Below are 24,431 nucleotides of genomic sequence, written 5' to 3'. Positions count from 1 at the left end.
GTATTAGTGTAAATACAGCAAGCTACTCTACGGAAATACCCCACATCACTTATTACTCTGCATCACTGATTTTTTCTCTAATGGGAAACTGATGTGCATGTCCCAGCATCTGCATGGCACCTTACATAATGGGGCCCAAGATAGCTGAGACACTAGTGCAATTTAAATATTTAAGTGAGAAAGATGTTTGATATAAAGGTGAGCATGTTATACCAGATTGTTATTGGAACGTGGAACAGTGGCTGATAACAATGTACATAATGAAAATTTGACCAAAGGCAGAGATCATTAAATTCAGCCACCTGTAATAACTAGAAATATATAGTGAATAGCAAAATGAGGCAGGACATGCCTAACCCTGAGTACTGGTTCTCTCCAATCACAAATTCTGTGTGTTTTGCATTGACAGAATCATCCCTATGGGGCCAATCCACCTGTGGAGTAACTATAGAAATAAATGGAGTTGCACCAGGGATGGATTTGGCCTTACATATTTGAAATAAAAAGGTAAGTGTTTTTAAACCAACCACAGCTTGGAAGACTCACATGGAAAACCAGGCATTATAAGTGAAAGTCCTTGCAAGAGGTGGGGAAGACTAGCTTTGAAGCTGAAGGTTAAAGTAAATATTTTCTCAATACAGCAAATGAGAATGCAAATTGTAGAGGACCAACAGCTGAGGAGAGGGTGTGGGAACCAGAAGTACATTCAATAGCTGGGAAGTTGTTAAAAGTTAAGATCAGGAAAACAGATAATTTGGAGGGCTGCAATTTCTCTTGCTCCTGCCTCCCCGACCTCCTTCATATTCAATCCCTAATTGGAAGCCAACTTGAACAAAGTAAGTAGCAATGAGATCCAACAGGGAAATGCAATTGCTTCATTATTAATGTGTGCAAATGCCACCACCCTCCTAGTTTAGTCTTTATCTGGTTTGATAGGATAATTAAATTCAAACACAACACAACAAACAGCCCCACTTTGTCTCTTGCAGGGCGGAGGGCAAGGGAAAGGGGAATCAGCCCCTTAATTACTGTGTGCACAGCACTTTGAAAAGTAAATCACTCGCTAGGTGCTAAGTATTCCCGCAGCCCTGGGCCTGAGCCAATTTTGTTTTAGTTGCAGATGCAGGGGTCCATGGACTCTGCCTCCCAGGTGGGAGGGGAGAAAAGGCCAGAGGGGGCCAGCAGCTGGGACACTCCTCCGCCTGTTGAATTGCTGGGGAAACTGTCATTGAAAAACGAGCAGTGGGGGGAGAATAGCTCCTTCTAGCCCCTCCTTGTAGAGGCCAGTAGCAGGCCCACAGCCTGACATAGTCGCTACTGGGACAGACACAAGGGTGGGTGAGGTAATATGTTTTATTGGACCAACCTCTGCTGGTGAGAGCCCAGCTCACACAGCTCTTCTTCCCCTGCCTCTCCTCTGGCTGCTCCGCACAGCCCCTGCCCACAGCCTTTGAACCCAGCACTGCTCCTGCAACTCTCGGGAGAGCTGCCTCCTCCCCCAGTGGGTCTAGAGTTTCCCTCCCCTGCCGGCTGCTGCCATAGTGATGTGGAAACAGATCGCTCTGTCTCCAGGGGAGCAGCGCGGGGAAGGACTCCTTGGAGCTGCGCCTGCGGGTAGGGCTGGGAGCGGGGCTGCCCCCTCGGGTTGTGAGTCCTGCCTACGGTCCTGTGCCTCCTAGCTCCTCCCAGGTAATGGGCTCCTGCTCCCTCTCCGTCCCCGCACTGGGACACCGCTTTCTCTGCTCTCCTAGCTGCGATTTTCCTGCCGGGAGGATGAGTGAGCAGCGGGGCAGGTGCTTCTGCTCGAGCCAGACCAAGCGGACACTGACCACACTTGGAAAACCCCAGGCCCCTCTGGATGGCTGAGGCATAAAGGAGCTTTGGCTGCCCCACGGAACCAGGCGTGTGCAGCGTGCTGCTTTCTACCGTCACTGTGTTGGGTAAATAATGTTTGCAAGTTAGTCTTCTGACCGCCCTTCATCTGTCTCCTCCCCCCGTAGTTATTTCTCGAGGGACTGGAGCACACGACAGATAAGCCTCTGATCTGTGCTGGACTCAGTGGCATTATTTTTAGGTGTGCTTCTCCCTGCACACACCGCTCTCCCACCAGAGTAGTGCCAAGGGTGGAGAATTGTTATGGAAAGATGCATTACTTGGAAAGCTGGCTTGTTCTGGGGGGTGAAAACCATGTTGCTCAAAAATCCTCTCTTTTTTTGCATGACAGTAGAGTAAAAGTAGCAGCAGTTTTGAATGAGCAACAAACTGAGGGGCAGGCTTGAACTTCAAGCGGTTGGATTTAGTCAGACAGCTCTTGCCCATTTCTGTTCAGTCGTTAGAATAAGCCTGTCCCAGCACAACTCTTGTAGGCAGCAAGTAACCAGAGTGCAACAAGGCAGGCTCAAGCTGAAATAAATTGAATGAGGGGGATTAAAAAATATATATAAAGAGGATTTTAAGCATCACATCGAAACACACTCCATAGGGAACAAGATTTTAAAACCTCCATTTAAAATGTATCCAAAAGGAGGGACTCAACTTCAAAAGTCTGGATCCAATATTTTTCAAGGCTCCTAAAAGCTTAACATTTGGAGTATCTTATGTTTGCTTATAATCTGACATGTACACTGTTTACTATTTATGGTGTGTTTAGTATCTATTCATTCTAAGGGGGAAATGTAACCATGAAAAAGCTTCGTGCGCTTTTGAATGTACTGTACTCCATGTGGTGATAATTGTTTATATGTGCACGGGGTGGGGGAGGGTTAGTACATTTATAACTGGGGCTTCTGCCTTTAATATTCATTGACCTGCCAAGTGTGGAGAGGTGATGGGAATGGCTTGTTTAACCCCTGTGAATGGGAAGCTTTCTGTCTTCACGCTGTGCCTAAGTGCTTCTTCCCCGCTTTTCTGGTTGCTAGGGGGCTTTTACTTCCTGTTTCAAATTAGCCTTTAAAGTTCATATGTCTACTTGAGACCAAGACCTACAATAAAAAAAACTGACCAAGCTTCAGAGGGTCAGGAGCAGATTTCATGGGTACTTCTTTTGTTTAGTATATTTGTACATTTCCTACTTTTATTTTATTTTATGGCCAAGTCCCAGGTATCCAGGAATGGGCTATCTTTGATCCCACTGGCCCTAGCAAAATTTGACAGTATCAAGGAAACTTGCCCTTGCTCTCATGGTAAGGGCAGTAACCGCTTTAGGTTGAGGGTCCCTGAACTTTTTTAATTGTTTACCACTCTTGTTTAATTTCCATCCCTCCCAGCATCCGTGGATAGTATATGAACCAAAAGGTCAGGAAAGCGCAACCCAGTGAACCCTAATTTGTCTGTTTGCAGTACATGAAGCACAACACATGCTGCTTCCTCCCATGCTCATCTGCATCCCATCCCACCATTGGCTGCCCTAGGTCACTCTTCCAACAGCACGTCATCAGGACAAACTTTTGTATGTTGTTGCCTTTTTTACTGCCTCAAATACCTGCTTGTGTATTTTTCTTCTATTAGAGAAAATTACTTTGCTGTAGATTTGACTGACCTAGGCTTGTTTGCTAAGGAAATTACAAGGTACTTGAGTGCCTTGCATTTATTACTTCAGTGATACTCCATGCATGAGTAGGTGATCAAAGTTTGGCCCTTGGATAGCAACAAACTATAGAAAATATACACGTTCTATTGTTGTTGTATTAAGTCAATAATATCATGAGAATAGGTGGCACCTGATAGGGAATTTATAAGTCTGAAGGCACTCAGTCTTTTTGATGCGAGTCTTTCCCCTTGGTTGCATATATGGCCATGTGTCTTAGAATTCAGGAACTTAGTATTGTGATGAGAAAAATAGCTGGATCCCTCTCTGCCCTCAGCTCCCCCAGAATAGTGGTTTTTTTAAAGTTTCCATTTTGCTTCAAGTTAAGAATAAAAGAGAGAGCAAGACAAGCGCTGAAGCATCTGTCACTGTGTTTCAGTCTTATAATTTTGTTTCTTGCAATAGTTAGTATAATGTTATGCTTTAGAGGTGGGGCTATATTTGCTTAAAATGTATTGTTATACTGGGTGGGATAACTCGCATAGCATTACAGTATATCTGCTCTACTAAGGTAGGTTTGACTATTTGAGTCAGATAAACAAAAACATATTTAAGTTAAATTGGTCTTTTAAATAACTAAACAGAACGTAAGTATCTCTTTTGTTTAAAGTGAACTATTAACAGCTTTTCCCCGAGGCCCATGATACAGCTTTGTTTAGTTAATAGTCCTTGATTTTATTCATAGGGAACCGTGTCTTATTTTGTAGGGAATTTTGTGGGGGGAAAAATGGCTAACTGCTGGCTTTGTTTTCTTGCCGCAGGCAGTGCAGTCTGGAGAGCTCAGTTCACACAGTAGATGTGAAAACAAGGCAAGAAGAGGTGCAGTAGATGAAGGGTTGGGACCTGGAACAACTGAGGAAGATGGTATTGTGGATCTGAGCTATAGCACCTTCTGCCCTCATGCTTATGGCATTGAGGACATGACAACATTTCAGAATGGCTGCGGAAATGGCACCACTGTTACCTGTATAGTAATGGATAATAAAGAACCAAGAAGTATAACTAGCAATGGGGGATGCAACAGCAACAGCAGTGCTGAAGAGGAAATACAAGATGACAATCTCAGCCCTTCAAAAATCATGCGCTTTTTCTCTGCCCCTAGGAAACGAACTACCTCCAACTCAGAAAGGCCTCGTTCTCTGATTGTGATGGGCAGCTCTTCAACGTGGAATGCTTTGTCTTCCATTAGAAAAATGGGATCTTTCAAGAAATTAAAATCTTCAGTTCTTCAAGGAATTCAGGCCAGAGAAAGCTCAGATGTCTTAAATGAGAACACTGTGGGAAAACATGTCTCGAATGGTGCAGTGGTGAGAGTTCAGACTTATTCGGGGCCTTTACATGATTCCCATAATGTAGTGGATGGTTTGGCTTCTGATTGCTCTGATGTAGAGGAAAGTGATGACTCCTTCCTGAGGAATACTCACCGATCACGCAGTATCAGACGCGCCTATGGTGTTGGCCGCATCAATTTATTAGACACTGATAAAATTCAGAGTCAGCAGAACTGCACGAGGCCAACATCTCCTATCACCCAGGAGCCAAAGATCTGTGAAATTTTAGTGAAAGATCCTGAAAACAACAGGATTATCTACAGGAGAAGCAAAAGCACAGATAGCTTAAACTTTCTGAAAAAGAGCTCGTTCAAACGGAAGTCCACCTCAAATCTCACTGACCTCAAGATTGCAAGTGAAAAGCAAGCGCCACAAAGGACAGTAAGCACTTCCTCTGCTGACTCCGACAAAGCCAGTGGAAACCCAGAGAGACAGTCAAAACGCTGGAAGAGCCCTGTTAGAGCAAAGGATTTTGACAGAGTTTTGAAACTTGTAAGCAATGTTACAGATGCTGCATGGAAGAAAGATGGTCCTAAGAGCATGACTCCTCCTCTGAACGAACAAAACCAGAGAACAAGACCAAACAGCAGACTACATGACGACTATTCCCGCAGGGTTTCTAGTAGCAATGAAAATGACAGACGAAGGTGCTTTTCCCCTGTGTGCAGTCCAGATTCTACCTTTCCTGTAACTCTGCATCTTCATAGTCCAATTGTTTCTCAGGATACAGACACTGAAACAAATGTATTTACTAGTGAAGCCAACAGCTTCAGGACATTATCATGTGTCTTAAATGATGTTAGTTCCTCACACACTTTTAACAACTTTAGTGCACTTCCTAATGAAGTGTTTTATGTAGACTCTGACGAACCAAAAAGTACCAGCCAGTTTATGTGTGAATATGAGCAGCCTAGCATTCCTCTGAGGCCCACTGCCCCTAAACCTCAGAGCCCCAGTGCTGAGAAGGTCAAGTGCAATATTAATTTCCATTGCCCGGATCGTCACAGTACATTGTCACTGAGCTCAATGGAAAGCGAGGAAAGAGTTGAGTTACCTGCTCTGAAGTTGGGGAGAAATCCTGTTTGCTTCCAGGACTCAGTGCAAACTGGGTATTATGATGATGGAAATGAAGACAGTGGCATAAGCAGCCACTCTCAGCTGAGCCTCAATTTAGCTTCTGGTACCGAAGAAAAGAAGGAAGAGGTAAGAAGGAAAGCAAACCCCACTATATGTTGTTCATGTTGCAAGGTTTGTTCTTATTAATACAAAAATAACAACCCGAATGCTAGGAGCTGTTGCAGCTTGTTAATGCTAAAATATGCTTGACAGCCAGCAAGCAATGATATATATATTTTTAAATACCAGGTTTGGAAGCTAACATGAAATTATTTTTCCCTGTGTATATTAATATTAAAGAAAGTGTTGGCAGCAAAGCTGTTCAAGTACATTTTTCAAGGGCAGTTTATTATGGCCTGCAGTTATACCACCTTGTGACGTGATCATGTTGGATTTTACCAAGCTAAGCCAGGACTGGCTGGGTCAGTTCTTGCCTGGGAGATTGCTGAAGAACACTTAAGTGGAACTCCTTGCAGTCACGTTAATTCAGTAGGTTGCACTCTTCCCTTGGACCAGAAAATGTTAATGTTTGTAGAGGACAATGAGGTGAAAGGCACAACATAAATCAAACCTCTAGTTGTTTTTACTGTGCATTACCAGCAATGATTGGTGGTAAATTAATGAAATATTTGGAGGCATATTTCAAAAGAAGTCAATTATTTTACCTGTAGTTGTCTATTAATGTTTTTAAAATGATGGGTGGAAACTTAATATGTTGCTTCTAACTATAATTGATTTCACTGCGCCTAATTAAAAACTTACCACTATCAATGGATGTGGCCAGTTATATTGCTTCATTTTTGAGTAAATGGGACACAGTTAAGGTTTTATGTACAGTGTGGGTTTTGCACTAGGCTGAATCAGTGCAGAACTCTAATGTAGACATCCTGCACCTGTTTAAACTGTGACTTACCTCACTTTCAAAGTACAGCTAGTGCACGTCACAGTTTAGACTGACACAGCCCATCTGTGCTAAGAGTATACAACTACATTGGTTTAACTGCACCAGTGCGCCCAAAACAAAAACAGTACATAAGGTCTCTCCCTTTTGTATCCCAGATGAAAAGTTTATAAAATCAGAAGATTGATATGTTCTACCATCTCCTGTTTGTCAGACATTATACTGTCTACAAAAATGTGGAGTGCCTGCGTTAATTATAGATCACAAAAATCTCAGCTAGTCAAATTATAGATTTGAGATGGGTGAGGATTTCTTATGTTAATGAAGCCTGATGCGTTTTGTAAAAAGTGACTGTAAATATTCATTATAAGCAGCATCATTTTTCTGGACAAAGTAATACAATTAAAATAGCTTGTGATACTCAGAATTGTGTTAAAATTGGGAAATGGCATGTAATAATGTATATGCATCAGTGCAGTAGAAAAGTTTCTCATTAGAAGTTCTTGGGATGCCAAAACCAGTCTGCTTCATTCTGCAGTTTTCACACCCAGAGTGCACATGCAGAGATGCTTTTTAACAGCCTGGAGACATGAGAATGCTAATATATGTTTATATGTGTCAGTTTCCTGGAAACTATATACAGCAGTTAAACGACAGAGTTAATGCTACCTAACTGCCATCTAGTGGTGAACTGTAACCATGACATCCTGAAGCCCTGAATCCAAACTCCTGCCTTCCCCTCCCAAAATAACTTGGCACTGCTTTAAAGACGTGTTTCTATGTATGTGTACATCAGACATACAGGTTATTACTAAATTATATTTAATATTATGTCCTGTTTTCTGACACTTATCTAAAAATAACCAAATCTTCATGTTAATATTGACTGATTTTTACCTGTGAGGATGTAGAGTACTTCTGTGAGTTTTCTTTGCAGTTTATCTCCTCTTTCAGTTGTCTAAACTGAAATGCACACCCTTCACTAGTGGTCGTTATGTATTTTGAGACATATTAGATGGTAATACCCACAAGAGGCAGATGAACTCAGGAAAATCCAATGGAGTTTCTGACTAATGGGCCCCTCAGCCTCAGGACATTCAACCATTGGCTTCTCTGCCCATGCCTGCGCAAAGGAAATGTTTGTGCCTTTTGGAGGGGGATACAGACATGGAGCAGAAGCTAATAATGCAAGGAGCAGTGTTAACTTGGTGGATACCTGGCTACAAATTGTGAGTGGAATGTGCCCTCTACGGCAAGTGGAAACTTTCTCTTCCCTTCTATTCCTATCTGCTCCCCACCGCATCCAGAGCCATAAAGCCATAGCCACTTCAAGGTTTGGTCTACACTACCAACTTATGTTGATATAACCACATCACTTAGAGTGTGGATTTTCCACATCCCTGAGTGATGTAGTTATACCAGCCTAACCCCTGGTGTAGACTGTGCTATGGCAAAAGGAGGGTTTCTGCTGTTCACATAGCTACTGCCTCTCAGGGACATGGAGTGTCTATGCTGACAGGAGAAGCTGTGCCACCAGCATAGATAGTGTCTTCACTAAGTGCTACTGTCAGTGTAAACAATCCATGAGTTGCCATGGATGGGAGGAAGAGCATGCTCTGCTCTCTCCACATTTTCCAGCAGAGTGGAGCTATGGCATCTGCTTTGTGCCCAAGTTTACAGTCACCTCAGATGTCAGAAATATTTTAAATCTGTGCTTATTCAGCCAGTAGGCTCTATCCTGAATGCCACGTGACAACATGCTGGTTTGAACTTTTGACTGAGATTCCTTCATAGCTTTGCGTTCTACCTCTCCATTACAGCATTGCATCCCCCCTCTCCCCGCCCCCCAATGCCTTTGTGGCAGTTTCACAGCATTTAGAATAAGCTATCATTTAAGATATAACTTTGGATAGCATGAGTACACAAATCTTAGGATGGAATCCTAATAATAAATACAACAACCTGATGGGCAAGCCTCCAAAGGTTCAGAGTTTCACTGGATCTTATCTGTACACTTATGCAATGCATCCATTAGCATTCTGTGGTCACAGCTACATAATTAAATATACAATACACATCATGCTGAACAGAGATAGGCCCAAGCCAAAACCACAGAGCCTCAGCAAATTTGGGGAAAGTTCAGATCCAGATTTTAACTTTGTGGTAGAGGCCAGTATCTAATACAGTCCAGTTTGGATCTTATACAGACCATCTAAGCATAATCAACATGTTCCTTTGCCTCAGGCCCCAAGCTGTTCTTAGGTAAGTTAGTTTAAGATAAACCCCAGAAAGTTACCTAAATGCTTGTTACCTGAGGTGTTTTGACCTTCCTAAAAGGTCAACCCAAAACATTTAACAGATAGTTTTATGTTGAGGAATTGCCTTGATATGGGGCAGAGGGAATGAGATATCTACTTGGATAACTTATCTATTTTCTAACAGATAAATCTGCATCATCATACTTACTAGCACTATTGCTCATAGTTCTGCTGCAGCCTTTTCTGGATCTATTCTTCTCTTTCTCTTGCTATTCCAGCACCTGATTGTTCCTTCTCCCATAAGTTTGGTGACAAGGACATAGCGCACTTGTCCCAAATGTGTTTCTGTTTGAAGTGAATTATGGGTGATCTAAGCCCTGAAACTACAAGCTGTTCTGCAGGGGCAAAGTATTGCACCCATGAGGAGCCCCTTGAAGTCAAATGTCAGCCCATGCAGATCAGCATGAAAGATTGCAGCCCTACTCAGCTACTAAATTCAGGAAGCAGAAGGTTATGAGGCCATCTCTCTCTCTCTCTCTCTTTTTTTCTTTTCTTTTTTTTTTTTTTTGCCTTGTTTTGGGTGCTCCCTAGAGCATGTATCGAATTTCACTACAGATGTCCACTGTCTTTGGTGGATCAGTGGCAGTAAGGGCTATCCTGGAAACCCATACTCCTAGCAGTCTTTACCCAAGTACTTCCAACCAAGCTGAGGAGCAACTCCTGTTTGGCTAATGTAGATCAACTATAGTACTAAAAACAGAGTACTTATGTGAGCAAGAGTTTGGAGGATCTGTCCCTTAATGAAGGAGACTTCCTTGATGTCTCTACATTCCAATCTGACTACCTTGTTTCTCTTAAACTCAGCTGAGTCCTGTGTTCTTTTTAGCCTTCTCCTTTTCAAAGGACTGGCAAAGGTTGTTTAAAGGTCAAATAGACTAGTGTTGGGGTATTTCTACACTACAATGGCACCGTAGTATAGCTGCTGCTTGTATTGACAGAAGTTTTTCTATTGATGTAGTTAATCCATCTCTTTGAGAGAGGATAGCTAGGTTGACAGAAAGCTCATCTGATGGGATTTATGTTGACCTAACTATGTTCACAAAGTGTGAAATTTTTCCCTGAGTTGATCTCATTTTTAGGTATAGATCAGGCTTTAGTTGCCCTACCCAGTCAATTAGTAAGTACTTATCAGAGAACTAGCAAACAAACTCAATGAAACTTTGTTAATCTATATCTGTGACTAAAACTGAAAATTAAGGCCTCATCTACACGTGCAAATTGTCCCAATTTAACTAAATTGGTACAACTCCCTTGTGGGGACATTTAAATCAGCTTATGAATGCCTTATGTCAATTCAGCTTATGTCTGTTTTTTTCAGCTATAACTGAGAGTGACTTAAGAGTGTCCACACAAGAGGATTGCACCAATGTAACTGATCTGTTTAGTTAAATTGGTGAAGCTTTTGTGCGTACAAGACCTAAATTCCCTCCAGATACCAGAATTTTGCTGCCCTTGCTGAGATCTAGTTTCCTGTGTATTATGTTTTTCTGTAGCACTTGTAACACACATTTTGCTTTCCGCTGTTGTCAACAGATGATTAAGTATGATGATGGGTTTGGAATATTTCCCATGCTCTTGGCCTCCCTAAAGATGAGCCCTATGGAAGATGTGGAAACGACAGACATGTTAAATGACTTGTTTGTTTTAGTTTTCACCAAAAAGGGTAGTAGCAATAGTTCTAGAATACTTAAGGAGCTGACTGAAGAGGTATCTGAGCCATTAGTGATTATCTTTGAAAAGTCATGAAAAATGGGAAAGATTCCAGAGGACTGGAAAAGGGCAAATATAGTGTCCATCTATAGAAAGGAAATAAGGACAACATGAGGAATTACAGACCAATCAGGTTAACTTCAGTATCTGGAAAGATAATGAAACAAATAATTAAGCAATCACTTTGCAAACAAATAGAAAATAATAAAGTGATAAGTAACTAGCAGCCTGGAAGAACAAATCATGTCAAACCAACCTAATAGCTTTCTTGGGGGCGGGGAGGGTGGAGGGAGGGAAAATCGATAGATATGGTATATCTTGATTTTAGTAGGGCTTTTAATACTGTCTTGCATGACCATCTCATAAACAAACTAGGGAAATACAACCTAGATGGAGCTACTACAAGCAGAGTACTTAACTGGTTGGAAAACAGTTCTGAGAGAGTAGTTACAGTGGTTCACAGTCAAGCTGGAAGGGCATATTGAGTGCTGTGCAACAGGAATCAGTTCTGGGTCTAGTTCTGTTCAATATCTTCATCAATGATTTAGATAATGGCATAGAGAGTACACTTAAATTTGCAGATGATACCAACTAGGGAGGGCTGAAAGTGCTTTGGAGGGTAGGATTAAAATTCAAAATGATCTGGAGAAATGGTCTGAAGAAAATAGGACGGAATTCAATATGGACAAATGCAAAGCACTTCACTTAGGAAGCAACAATCACTTGCACACATACAAAAGGGGAAATGACTGAAGGAGCACTGCAGAAAGGGTCGGGGGTCATAGTGGATCACAAGCTAAATATAAGTCAACAATGTAGCACTTGCAAAAAAAACAAACAAAAACAAAGCAAACCTCATTCTGTGCTATATTAGCAGGAGTGTTGAAAGCAAGACACGAGAAGGAATTCCGCTCTACTCCATGCTGATTAGGCCTCCACTGGAGTATTGTGTTCAGTTCTAGGGTCTGAATTTCAGGAAAGATGTGGACAAATTGGAGAAAGTCCAGAGAAGAGCAACAAAAGTGATGAAAGGTCTAGATAATATTGCCAATGAGGGAAGATTGAAAAACCTGGATTTGTTCACTCTGGAGAAGAGAAAACTGAGAGGAGACATAAGTTTTCAAGTACATAAAAAGTTGTTACAAGGAGGAGGGAGAAGAATTGTTCTCAGAGGTAAAGTAGGATAGGACAAGAAGCAAAGGGCTTAAATTGCCACAAGGGAGGTTTAAGTTGGACATTAGGAAAAACTTCCTAACTGTCAGGATGGTTAAGCACTGGAGTAAATTGCCTAGGGAGGCTGTGAAATCTCCATCACTGGAGATTTTAAGACCAGGTTGGACAAACACCTGTCAGGGATGGTCTAGATAATACTTAGTTTTGCCACAAGTGCAGGGGACTGGACTAGATGACTTCTTGAGGTCTCTTCCAGTATTACAATTCTATTATTCTAAGATGCACACATTATTGTAAACAATAACAACGACATACAATACTTTACTGGCTTGACTGTGGACTCGCATGTACCACTGAAGTTGCTGAAATTAGTTGCTGTTCTAAATTTGCCACAGCAGAGGAGACCAAACTCTCTGATGCATATAGGCTCTGTCTACCACAAGCATGACAGCACAAACTACTCCATTTAAGCAGCCTTAGTGGTAATTTGGGGAAACTACATCAACTTTATTATAATTCAAGCACAGTGCTCTACCTGCAGGACAATGAAGAATTATAAATCTAAAATATAGCAATTGCAGCTCTGTGTAACTAAGGTTGAGTGATGCTTTTTGTCTACAAGTTAACTATTCTAGGTGCTCTAAAATCCACATGCTGACTTGGACTGTGTTGAAATTTGCTGTGCCTCATGAGGGTGCAGGACAGGGTTAGTGACCCAAAGTTGTAGTCATCTGAGCAATTGGCTCCTGAGATACAGCCCCCTACAAAATCAGTTGTTTACAAAATCACCTTGTTCTTCTAATGTTTTATTGCACACATCTGGGGTTCAAACCATGGCTCTAATCCTCCAGGTTGGCACATACTAGTCATGCCTAAGGCATGATTTACACCTAAAATGTAGATCAACCTAGTTACGTTGCTAAGGGCTGTGAAAAATTTCACACCCTGTGTGCTATAGTTAGATCAATCTAATCTCACTGTAGATACAGCTAGGTTGATGGAAGAATTATTCTGTCTACATACCTACCTACCTACCTACCATGTCTCAGAAAGGTGGATTATGTACATCAACAGAAAAACCTCTTCCCTTGATGTAGAAAGCATCTACACTACAGTGGCAGCACAGCTGCAGCACCATAGCTATGTCACTTTAGCTGCTGCAGCATAGACATACCTAAGAGAGTGAAATGCATGTGTAGCAAGACAAGACTCTGTTAACAGCTAGAAGATTTGTAGGCAGTCTGTTGTCACAGTAATTGGGAGGCTCAAGGTGACATGTTGTGGCCATTGAACTTGAGCTGCACCCAGTCTCTGTGAATTTGAGCCCTACCCTTGGCAGCTTTGAGAGATCATGTGCTGTGCACACCAGTTGCTCTCTATGTGCATTCGAGGGGGGCTCCTTTTGGAAGTCTTGCCCTGAGACCAAGATTTCTGGTTTAAGAGCAATGCTTTAAAGTGCTCTAAATCCTATGTGCAGACTCTGATTTTGCTTTACAAGTATTGCCAAAGCAATTAGCATGAATTAAATAGATGAAAGAGCCAAGGGTAATGCAGTCAAGACTCATGTCCTTCACTCTTTCCTGAACAGTAGGACTGAATGTGATCAAAGAAAAGCAAGTTGCAGGGTCTTTTGGTCAAAGGGTTCCTGCTATACATTCCCCACAACATGAACTGCTCATAATATTTTCAGATCATTATAACTATTTCGGTGCCAAGCTAGGGAATAAGCAGGATTGGGGCAGTGAATGTGACTGTGGTGTGTATTGGATCAGTGCAGGGAGTGTAGAGTTTGGGAGGATGCAGCGTGATGGCTCTTCCCCTTTGCCAACCTTTAGGGCTGGTGTCCAGCACAGCTGTTAACAGGCCAGCATATCCTTGCACAACAATCCTCAGTAGTACAAGGGTCACTCAAATGCCATGTTTCTGAAAACCCAGTTCAGTGGCTAGAGCTTTGATGGCGAACTGAGTTTCCAGAAAAATAGTTTTTCTGTGATATCTCAATGAATAAGGGGTGGTCTTCAAAGGGACTTTGTGCACTGGGAGCTGAGGAGTGCTGACAAAGCAGGAACATAGTGGGAGGGGGAAAGCTGAGCATATTGACAATGACATGCTCAGGGAAAGGGAAGTGAAGTCAGCTCTGCCCTCTTCCTCCCCTCCATGGCTGCCTCCTAGTTAGGGGAAGGAACCTAGAACTCCCCTGTCTCCAGCAGCGAGGGAGTGGTTCCAGGCTCAGTCTCTCCCTCTAGAAGCATCATCATCAGGAGGGAGAGTGAGGTCAGAGGAGTGTAGTTAAGCTGTGTGGTAGAGGATAGAGGTGCTTCAGCTCAGCCCTGCTAAATGTCCTCACTTCTATACACCCTCCATTTCTGTCTTCCTTTCAAAACATGCCTCCACAGTGCTGAGCCCAGGATGGGGATCTGGGAATGAGCATGGTCAGTGCATGGAACAGGCACCCAGTGCTGAGAGGAGTTAGGGAGCTGAGAACAGGTAAGCTTATGGCATAAAACAGGCATACAGTACAATTCATAGATGAGTGAGGAGTGGAATGAGCATATTCAGTGTGTGGCATAGTATATAGTACTGAGATTGTAGTTTTCAGCTGAGAACAGGCATGCTGGGAGCATTCAGCCAACCACATTGCTGAGACCAAGGCCTCATCTATGCTAGAAAATTAAGTCGGCTTATCTACAGTGCTATGGGGTGTGAAAAATTCACACCCGTGAAGGCTGTAGATAAGATGACCTAACCCCCACTGTAGGCAGTACTAGGTCAACAGAAGAATTATTCCATCGATCTAGCTACCCATCTCTCATGGATGTGGAATGCCTATGCTGATGAGAAGATCAATTCCCGTCAGCATAGGTACTGTCTACACTGAAGTGTTACAGTGGTCAACTGTAGACATATCCCAAGGAGGGAGGATCGAAACATCCGCTGAAATGCATTGAGCTAACTAACTGCTTACAACCAGGAAATGAATAATTAAGGTGCACACTATGCCCACAATGCAATCTGAACTATGCCCTCTACGAGCAATGCCCAACAAACCAATAAGACGCATATAGCATTACCCCTACAGATGCTTCAGGACATTGGGGAATAGAGCATATGAGCTCTGTAAGAAAAAGTCTAACACCCGTCTGTGCAAAGGCAAACTTTGGGTTTATGTCAATCATGGCAAACAGGAGCTGACTACACTCAAACACTAAAGCTACGTCTACACTACCTCGGTAATTCGACCTGCGCTACGCAACTCCAGCTACATGAATAACGTACCTGGAGTCAACATACCTTAGGTCGAGTTACCGCGGTGGGGGGTGGAGGGAGTCGACGGGAGAAAATCTCCTGTCGACTTACCTTACTCTTCTTGTTGAGGGTAGAGTACAGACAGCGATCTGCAGTCAGTTTGGCAGGTCTTTATTAGACCCGCTAAATCGGCCGCCGGTGGATAGATCTCAGGGCATCAATCTCAATGTAGACCTGCCCTGAGTCTACTTCACACAAACCACCTTAGACTTACAAAATATTACCACCCCTTCAGTTTTGCCCAAAGGTCCTTTCTGAGACACTGCCTTCACTTACCTATTGTTAACCATAGAGACCACAGTCATACATGCCACTAGACAACTGACAATCAGCGGCATCTCTACTGATGCAGCCTACAGAACTCACTGCAGAAATGAGACAAACTTGATCCCTCAAGGTATGCACGCCTGTTCTCATAGCACAGTAACATCTCTTCTAACCCACTCTAACTAATCTCTCCACCATTCAGTACAGCTACATGTAACCCAGTGAATACGGCCAGAGCATGTGCAGATAAATGCTGCAGTTACCTTTTGAACACAACGCAATACAATAGCACCTTCTCATAGTTCTTTTTCATATCTACATATGGCATCAATCGTACTGAACCATTCTTAGTGGCTATTCCCAGCTCCAAGGGGAAGAGCTAAGATTGAGTTGCAGGGTTGGTGTGTGCCTTAACTTTTCGTTTCCTGGCTTCAGAGGTTTGAGTTCAGCTGATTGTGACGTTCTGAAGACTTGCATTTTCAGGGGCTCCTGTGACCTCACAGCTAAACACAAACACTCCAGGGGCTGCTACATGCAGTTTCCTGTCTGGCTTATAAAGGCCACTGTGCTGCTTACACTGCGGGCAGCACTAGTAGTAACTGCCTGCAATCCTGGAGTGCTCTTGTGCTGAGTGGAGTGTGGCAGAGCCCTCGACCATGTGCACCAATGCAGCAGAGCTGACACCCTCCCCACCTCCAACTCCAAACTCAGTGGCAGCAACCTCACCCTTGCACCACAGAGTAGGATGTGGGAGTTAATGGAGGTTGGTTCCCTGGGCAGTCCTCACCCCTGCAGGCTATAGGCAGAAGCAGCTGGAGCCAACCAGAGGATTGGGGCCTGAGGGAGTGGTAGGCTGCATGGTGGGGGGGGTGGGTATGGAATCAAGGGAATCTGCTGGAGAGGAGTAGGAATGGAGGCCTGTAGGAGCCAGGGTTGGCTCCTGGCAGTGGGGTAGGGTTGCCAATTTTGGTTGGCCGTATTCCTGGAGGTTTTGTCAAATGTCATAATCTTTAATTCAAGATTGATCTTTAATTCCTAGAGACTCCAGGACAATCCTGGAGGGTTGGCAACTATGTGGAATAGTTTGCATATGAGGAGAGATCAATAAGACTGGGACTTTTCAGTTTGGAAAAGACATGACTAAGGCGGGATATGATAGAGATTTATAAAATCATGACTGTTGTGGAGAAAGTAAATAAGGAAGTGTTATTTACTCCTCCTAACACAAGAACTACAGGTCACCAAATAAAATTAGTAGGCAGCAGTTTTAAAACAAACAACAGGAAGTATTTCTTCACACAGCACACTCTTAGCTTATGGAACTCTTTGCCAGAGGATGTTTTGAAGGCCAAGACTATAACAAGGTTAAAAAAAGAGCTAGATTAATTCATGGAAGATTGGTCCATCAATGGCTACTAGCCAGGATGGGCAGGGATGGTGTCCCTAGCCTCTGTTTGCCAGAAGCTGGGAATGGGTGACAGGGAATGGATCTCTTCATGATTACCTGATCTGCTCATTCCTTCTGAAGCAACTGGCATTGGCCACTGTCAGGCGACAGGATACTGGGCTAGATGGACTTTTGGTCTGACCTAGTGTGGGTTTTATGAAAATCAAGAGATATGGGTTTCTAGCTTTGCTACAGATTTTCTGTGTATCCTTGGGCAAATCACTTAACTTCTTTGTGCCTACTCCCCTATCTGTGAAGTGAGGATATTTCATACAAAGATGATTTCATTAATGTTGGTAAAGCATTTTGAGATCCTCAGATGGAAAATTTTATCTGCATCAATAGGGATAACTATGCTATCCTGCACTAAACCATTTTCGAAACCCAGGGTCCAATTCTGTTGTCAGTTACATCCACGCAACTAGTGCTTAATTTGTGCCAGGGCTGAGCTAAACTTCTGGGTTTGCTGTGTCAGCTATGAAAGTTAAAATATTGATTGAGCGCCGGCTAGGATGACCAGATTGCATAAGTAAAATATCAGCACACATGGGGAGGAGGTCGCACAGCCCTAGGAAGCTGTGAGGGTGGCGTGCGACCCTTGCTGCAACCCCCACCACAAGCCACGGGGCAAGGGCTCATGGCCCCAGCTCCTGCCCTTGGCAGAAGCCACAGGTCATGGGCGCAGGGCCCCGGCTCCAGCTCCCGTGCAAGCCATGAGACAAGGGCACAGGATACCGCTTGCAGGGCAGGGGAGTGAAGTCCTGGTTCTAGCCTTGGCTCCAGCCCCAGCCGCAGTCACGGAGGGGAGGCCCACAATCCTGCCTTCAACCCCAGCTTCAGCCGCTGACCGTTAAAGCAAGCTAAGTCAGGGAAGTCCAGAATCGATGACTGCTGTGCCCTCCCTGACTAAATCATAGACTTAGTTGTAATCCATATTTAAACATACAGATTTATTTGTACACTAAACAACCAGGTAAAGGGCGGGGGGGTTTATTCAGCCAATAAATCAACTTCACAATTTGCATACCTCCCAGACGTGTAGAACAGTAACTCCTCACTCGTAGTTATGTTCCTGAAAAATGTGATGTTAAGCGAATCCAATTTCCCTATAAGAATGAATGTAAATGGGGGGGTTAGGTTCCAGGGATTTTTTTTTTTTTTTTTTTTGCTGTACAGTATAGTACAGTACTATAGTTGGGAGGTGCCCCCGCCTTACCCCCCACAGGCACAGCCCACTGGTACTGGAGACAATGAGGCAGGCAAGGAGGCTGAAGGTGCTGTAGGCTAGGAGAAGCAAGTTGCGCAGCAGCAGCTTCCCCTACTCTGCAAGCAGTAGGGCAGGGGGCTCAACCCTCAGCCGGCCCACGCCCCCCTCTTCCCTCAAGCTCCCACCCTTAACCCACCTCTTCTTCCCCCCGCTTTACTCTGCACATCACGCCCTTGCTCCTCCTCCCTCCCTCTCCTGCCTCCTGCCTGCAGCAATCAGCTCGCTTGCAGCGTTCAGAAGGCAGGAGGGAGGGGAAGGAGCAAGGACATGGCTCGCAGGCTCCCCCTCCCTCCCCTGCCTCCCGAGCACCTCAAGCCAGCTGATTGCTGCAGGCAGGAAGCAGGGGAGGGATGGGGGAGCCTGCGTGCGGACTCTTCGCTCCTCCCTGCTCCCTCCTGCCCCCTGAACCTTGCAAGGCAGCTGATTGCCATGGGCAGGAGGGAGGGGGAAGGAGCGAGGACTCCCCACTCCTTCCCCTGCCTCCTGCCCACGGCAATCAGAACATGAGTTTCCAAACTGAGTATTTGTCAGGCTCCAACTTGGAGCTGATGTCTTTGATGATACAGTACTCATCATAGATCTGATCAAGATCCACTGTTTTCGGAAAGTTTACAGCTGTCATGGCTGCAGACAGATCCCTTATTCAAATTCCCTATTAATTTTGATGTTCAAGTGCTGGGTATTGAACAAGTAGGCAGTTGTTCAAAAATCAAACAGTATCTCCAGATATAGGGCTGACACATTGTAAAATTTCATAAAGTCTTTCCAGAGACATTCAGCAGTGACAAGCAGCATCTCAGGGTATGTCTGCACTACGGGATTATTCCGATTTTACAGAAACCGGTTTTGTAAAACAGATTGTATAAAGTCGAGTGCACGCGGCCACACTAAGCACAATAATTCGGCGGTGTGCGTCCATGTACCAAGGCTAGCGTTGATTTCCAAAGCGTTGCACTGTGGGTAGCTATCCCATAGTTCCTGCAGTCTCCCCCACTCATTGGAATTCTGGGTTGAGATCCCAATGCATGATGGGGCAAAAACAATGTCACGGGTGATTCTGGATAAATGTCGTCACTCAATCCTTTCTCCATGAAAGCAACAGCAGACAATCATTTCACGCCCTTTTTCCCTGGATTGCCCTGGCAGACGCCATAACATGGCAACCATGGAGCCTGTTTTGCCTTTTGTCACTGTCACCGTATATGTACTGGATGCTGCTGACAGACGCGATACTGCAGTGCTACACAGCAGCATTCATTTGCCTTTGCAAGGTAGTAGAGACAGTTACCATCCCTACTGCACCGTCTGCCATTGTAAATTGGCGATGAGATGATGGTTATCAGTCATTTTGCACCGTTTGCAGTTGGAAATTGGCGATGAGATGACAGTTATCAGTCGTTCTGTACTGTCTGCTGCTGTCCTGGGTGCTCCTGGCTGGCCTTGCTGAGGTCGGCTGGGGGCGCATGGACAAAAATGGGAATGACTCCCCGGGTCATTCCCTTCTTTATGTTTTGTCTAAAAATAGAGTCAGTCCTGCCTAGAATATGGGGCAAGTTTACTAGAGAACCAGAGAGCACAGCTGCTCTGCGTCAGAGCCCTAGAGATCCCACAGAAATGATGAGCTGCATGCCATTCTAGGGGGTACCCCTGCAACAACCCTACCCGTTGCTTCCCTCCTCCCCCAACCCTCCTGGGCTACCGTGGCAGTGTCCCCCCATTTGTGTGTTGAAGTAATAAAGAATGCAGGAATAAGAAACACTGACTTTTTAGTGAGATAAAATGAGGGGTAGGCAGCCTCCAGCTGCTATGATAGTCCAGGCAGGACATTAAAGGGTCAGGGGGAAGACAAGTGCAGCCTCCCGCTACTATGATAGTCCAGGCAGTACAGAATCTTCTTTAGACATGAAAGGGGAGGGGGGCTGGCTGATGGAGCTCAGCCTCCAGCTGCTATGACGAGGATGGTTACCAAGCCTTTTGTACCGTCTGCCGGGAATGACCGGGAATCATTCCCATTTTTACCCAGGCGCCCCCAGCCGACCTCATTGAGGGCAGCCGGGAGTACTCACAAGCTGATGATGACGATGGCTACTAGTCATTTTGCACCGTCTGCCACTGGGAAGGGGATGCTGGTGTTCAGCGCTGCAGCACCCCATTTACCAGCAACATGCACTAGACATAGGGTGACATTGAAAAAAGGCGAGAGACGATTTTTTTCCCTTTTCTTTTGGGCGGGGGGAGAAGGGTGTAAATTGACAACATATACCCTGAAACACCCGGGAAAATATTTTTGACCCTTTAGGCATTGGGAGCTCAGCCAAGAATGCAAATGCTTTTCGGGGACTGTGGGGACTGTGGGATAGCTGGAGTCCTCAGTACCCCCTCCCTCCCTCCATGAGCGTCCATTTGATTCTTTGGCTTTTCGTTACGCTTGTCACACAGCACTGTGCTGAGTCCTTGCTGTGGCGTTTGTCTATCATAGCCTGGAGATTTTTTCAAATGCTCTGTCATTTCGTCTTCTGTAACGGAGCTCTGATACAACAGATTTGTCTCCCCATACAGCAATTAGATCCAGTATCTCCTGTACGGTCCATGCTGGAGCTCTTTTTGGATTTGGGACTGCATCGCCACCCGTGCTCATCAGAGCTCCACGCTGGGCAAACAGGAAATGAAATTCAAAAGTTCGCGGGGCTTTTCCTGTCTACCTGGCCAGTGCATCCGAGTTCAGATTGCTTTCCAGAGCAGTCACAATGATGCACTGTGGGATACCGCCTGGAGGCCAATATCATTGAATTGTGGCCACACTAACCCTAATCCGACATCGCAATACCAATTTCAGCGCTACTCCCCTCATCGGGGAGGAGTACAGAAATCAGTTTAAAGAGCCCTTTATATCGATATAAAAGGCTTCATTGTGTGGACGGGTGCAGGGTTAATTTGGTTTAACGCTGCTAAATTCGGTTTAAACACGTAGTGTAGACCAGGCCTCAGTTAATGCATTTTCAGCTTTGGAGCCGAAGATTTTGTCATTATTCCATTGCTGAAGTTTAATTCTCAGATTAGTACACTTTGCATGCTGTCACACTCTCATTTTCCAAACAGAGCACAGTATCTTTGAAGATTTTCAGGACATTCTGGAGGAAAAACAGATGAACCTCAACTTTGGTAGGCCCTGCACTTTGTTCACCATTTTCCATGTAGGAGAAGAGCATCCATAGAGATTTTGGGCACCTGTCACTGCCCAGAGAAACAAAGTAGCACTTAACAGCCTGCTGTGTATTTACAAGCCTGTTTACAACAGGGAAAAGATTCAACCAGTGTGTTGGAACATGGTGCAGTAAAGTGGCATACCCCATATCCACAAAGTCAAACATATCCTTCAGTGCTGCTACTCTCTTAGCAGAATTGCTGACATGATTGAACATCTTAATCACCAGTGTCTCAGCATCAACTTACAGGGTATTGTTAGCATGTTTCACACCGTTGTGCTCAGCATGGGCAGGGCAGTTTGCAGGCAAGGTATTTTTGTTTTGTGTTTTTTCAATTGTGGTACACCGATTGTCGCTTTCCATAATTCACGTTTGCATTATCAGCACAGTAGGAAGACATTGTTCAGGTCTAGTTTATGTGCTGCAAGTTTTTCAAGTAATGTGTTGCTTATTGCTTCTGCAGTCTCTTTGCTTTGCTCATAGAAGTCCAACATTTTATCTTGGACCCCATGTTTGTGTATTCAGTATCTCAGTGATAAGGGGCAAATTTTCACATTGCCCTTGTTAGATGCATCTGTGGCTATTAAGAAATAGGGACCGTCTGGCTTGCTGAGGTCTTTTGAAAATTCTGTTGAGAGTGGCAACAGCGCACATTTTTGATCAGTGCCTTCCCTTTAGTTCAGCCACAGCTTACATGCTTTGCAATTATTGAATCTGGGTACAAGGTAGGCACCAATTGAAGTTCACAGTCACACGAGCGATAGGAGTGTTGATGGACTATAATGTGGTAAATTTGAGTTAGCTCAGCAGCAATAACCTTGTTACTGAAGGATTCATTTGGTCGGCAGAAAAAATTTGAGACCAGAGTATTGCTCTTGTGAGTCTTGGTGTTTTGTTCATGATTTTTTGAATCAGCATGATGCCTAATATTGGACTCACCACCATAGCAAATGCTAAATTCCTTTCTGCAGTCACCTCACCTCCCAGCAGGGCTGGTGAGTGCGGCCAGGGCAAGGGGCAGGGCATGGGGAAGTGAGTGTCTGGGAGATCTGTGGTGTGGTGTGGGACTGTGAGGGGGTGGAGGATAGTGGGTGTGTGTGTTTTGGAGGTGCTATGCAGTGGGGGCCTTTGTGGGGCACTGTGTAGTTGTGGCAGGGCTGTGGGGAAGGGTATTAGGTAGTGGGGGTGGGGAAGATCTGTGTCTCAGCAGTGCTTTCCTGGGGTGGCTCCCAGGAAGTGCCTGGCAGGTCCCTCTGGTTGCTAGGGTCAGGGGCATCCAGGAGGGGTCTTCACGTGCTACGCCTGCTATAAGCGCTGGCTCTGCAGCTCCTATTGGCCAAGAACCGTGCCAATGGGAGCTGCAGGGGCAGGACTTGCGAGCACCGTGCAGAGCCCCCAGCCACTTCTGACCCTAGGAGCCAAAGGTATCTGGCAGGGGTTGGGTCCCGCCAGTGCTTACCTGGGGTGGCTCCCAGAAAGCAGCTGGCAGGTCCCTCTGGCTCCTAGAATTGGGACAGCCAGGGGGATCTGCGCCCATCCCCTAGAGCTCCCATTGTCTGCAACAGAGCCAGCATTCATGGTGGGTACAGCACACAGAGACGCCCCTGGCTGCCCTTGTGCCTAGGGACCGCAGGATGCTGTTGGCCAGGTCCCAGGAGCTGCGCAGAGTCAAGTAGGGAGCCTGCCACCTAGGGTGAACAGTATACTCCAGCCCCACGTCAAAATATCGGGACAAATGGCATCCTGACTGTGCATTGGTCAGGATGCGGGACAAACAACTAAATATTGGGTCAGTCACAATTTTATCTGGACATCTGGTCACCCTAGCCCCAGCACCTCTTTCACTACAAATTAAGCATTGCATGCAACCCCATTTTCTTCACTGAGGTTTCATAGGCATAATTAGCAATTAAACCAGTGCAAAACATTTTTATGGTAGACAAACCCTAAGAGTAGAATTTGATTAAATCACATATTTATCATTTACTATTGATTGCACTTCCTAGGAAAGAATGATTTAATTACAATCAGGGCTTACGAGATGGGGGGAAGCTGGTACAAATTACTGGGGCCTGGCGGTCCAGAAGGGGGCCTGAGGCCCGGCTTCATCGGCCCTGTTTAGCTGGTCCGCCCTTGCTGGGGGGCCCGAAAATTTTTTTTCACTGGGCCCAAATCCACTCTCGGAGGCCCTGATTCCAGTGCTTTAAAAGCCTTCCTTGTTGTAAATGACAGTATTGGTGGTGAAGAGTTGGGAGTGGAGAGATAGGATATGCTTTTGGGAGTTGCATTTAACCATAAGGAAAACCTGAACACTTTTATCCTGTATGAAATGGAATGTTTCATGTGGATGAGTAAGTCATGGTAAAAGATGCAAACAAAATCTTGATTGTTGTAGTTGCTGTCTAAAGTAAAATAGATTCATCTGTGTGGTAACAATTGGTATATTGACTATGCCTACACTAAAATCTATGGAAAATAGTCTGTCTTCCAGACCTAGTCAACTGTGAGTTATTGCACACTGATATCACTCCAGGCTCATTGTAGGAATGATTGTTACTCCTGAAATTTTGAAAGAATGCAGCAGCTTTGTGTTTTCTGACATGGAAAACCTTCACAGTAGTCAGTTTGATTATATCTGTGACCCTTTACTGTCTTGTAAATAAAATATTGATCATGTCTATCAAATATAAAATGACCTTTGTGACCTCAACAAGCAGTGATAATGTATGTGAGCTTCAGCTAAAGTTTCCTGCCACTGTTTAGCAACAAGAGAAAGAGCAAAGGTTAGCTCCTATAATTTAAT

At 44.6% G+C, this 24,431-nt stretch overlaps 1 protein-coding gene across 10 annotated transcripts in view; it reads left to right on the top strand.

Annotated features, from left to right (window-relative positions):
* SPATA13 (spermatogenesis associated 13) overlaps positions 1–24,431 on the top strand; it is a 288,804-nt gene that overhangs the window by 214,547 nt on the left and 49,826 nt on the right. For 2 of the 10 annotated variants that reach the window (XM_030562210.1, XM_030562169.1), the window contains exons 2-4: positions 410–507; positions 1,752–1,940; positions 4,348–6,120. The exons of 1 other annotated variant lie outside the window; for it this stretch is intronic. In XM_030562210.1, the coding sequence (XP_030418070.1) occupies positions 4,507–6,120 (1,614 nt within the window). In that variant the 5' untranslated portion in view covers positions 410–507; positions 1,752–1,940; positions 4,348–4,506. 7 more of the 10 variants (XM_030562174.1, XM_030562188.1, XM_030562183.1 and 4 more) reach the window with 6 other exon arrangements.

This window comes from Gopherus evgoodei, chromosome 1 (assembly GCF_007399415.2).
Source record: "Gopherus evgoodei ecotype Sinaloan lineage chromosome 1, rGopEvg1_v1.p, whole genome shotgun sequence".
Lineage (NCBI taxonomy): Eukaryota > Metazoa > Chordata > Testudines > Testudinidae > Gopherus > Gopherus evgoodei.
Note: the sequence above shows the minus strand (reverse complement) of the source record. Positions and strands in the feature narration are given on the sequence as shown.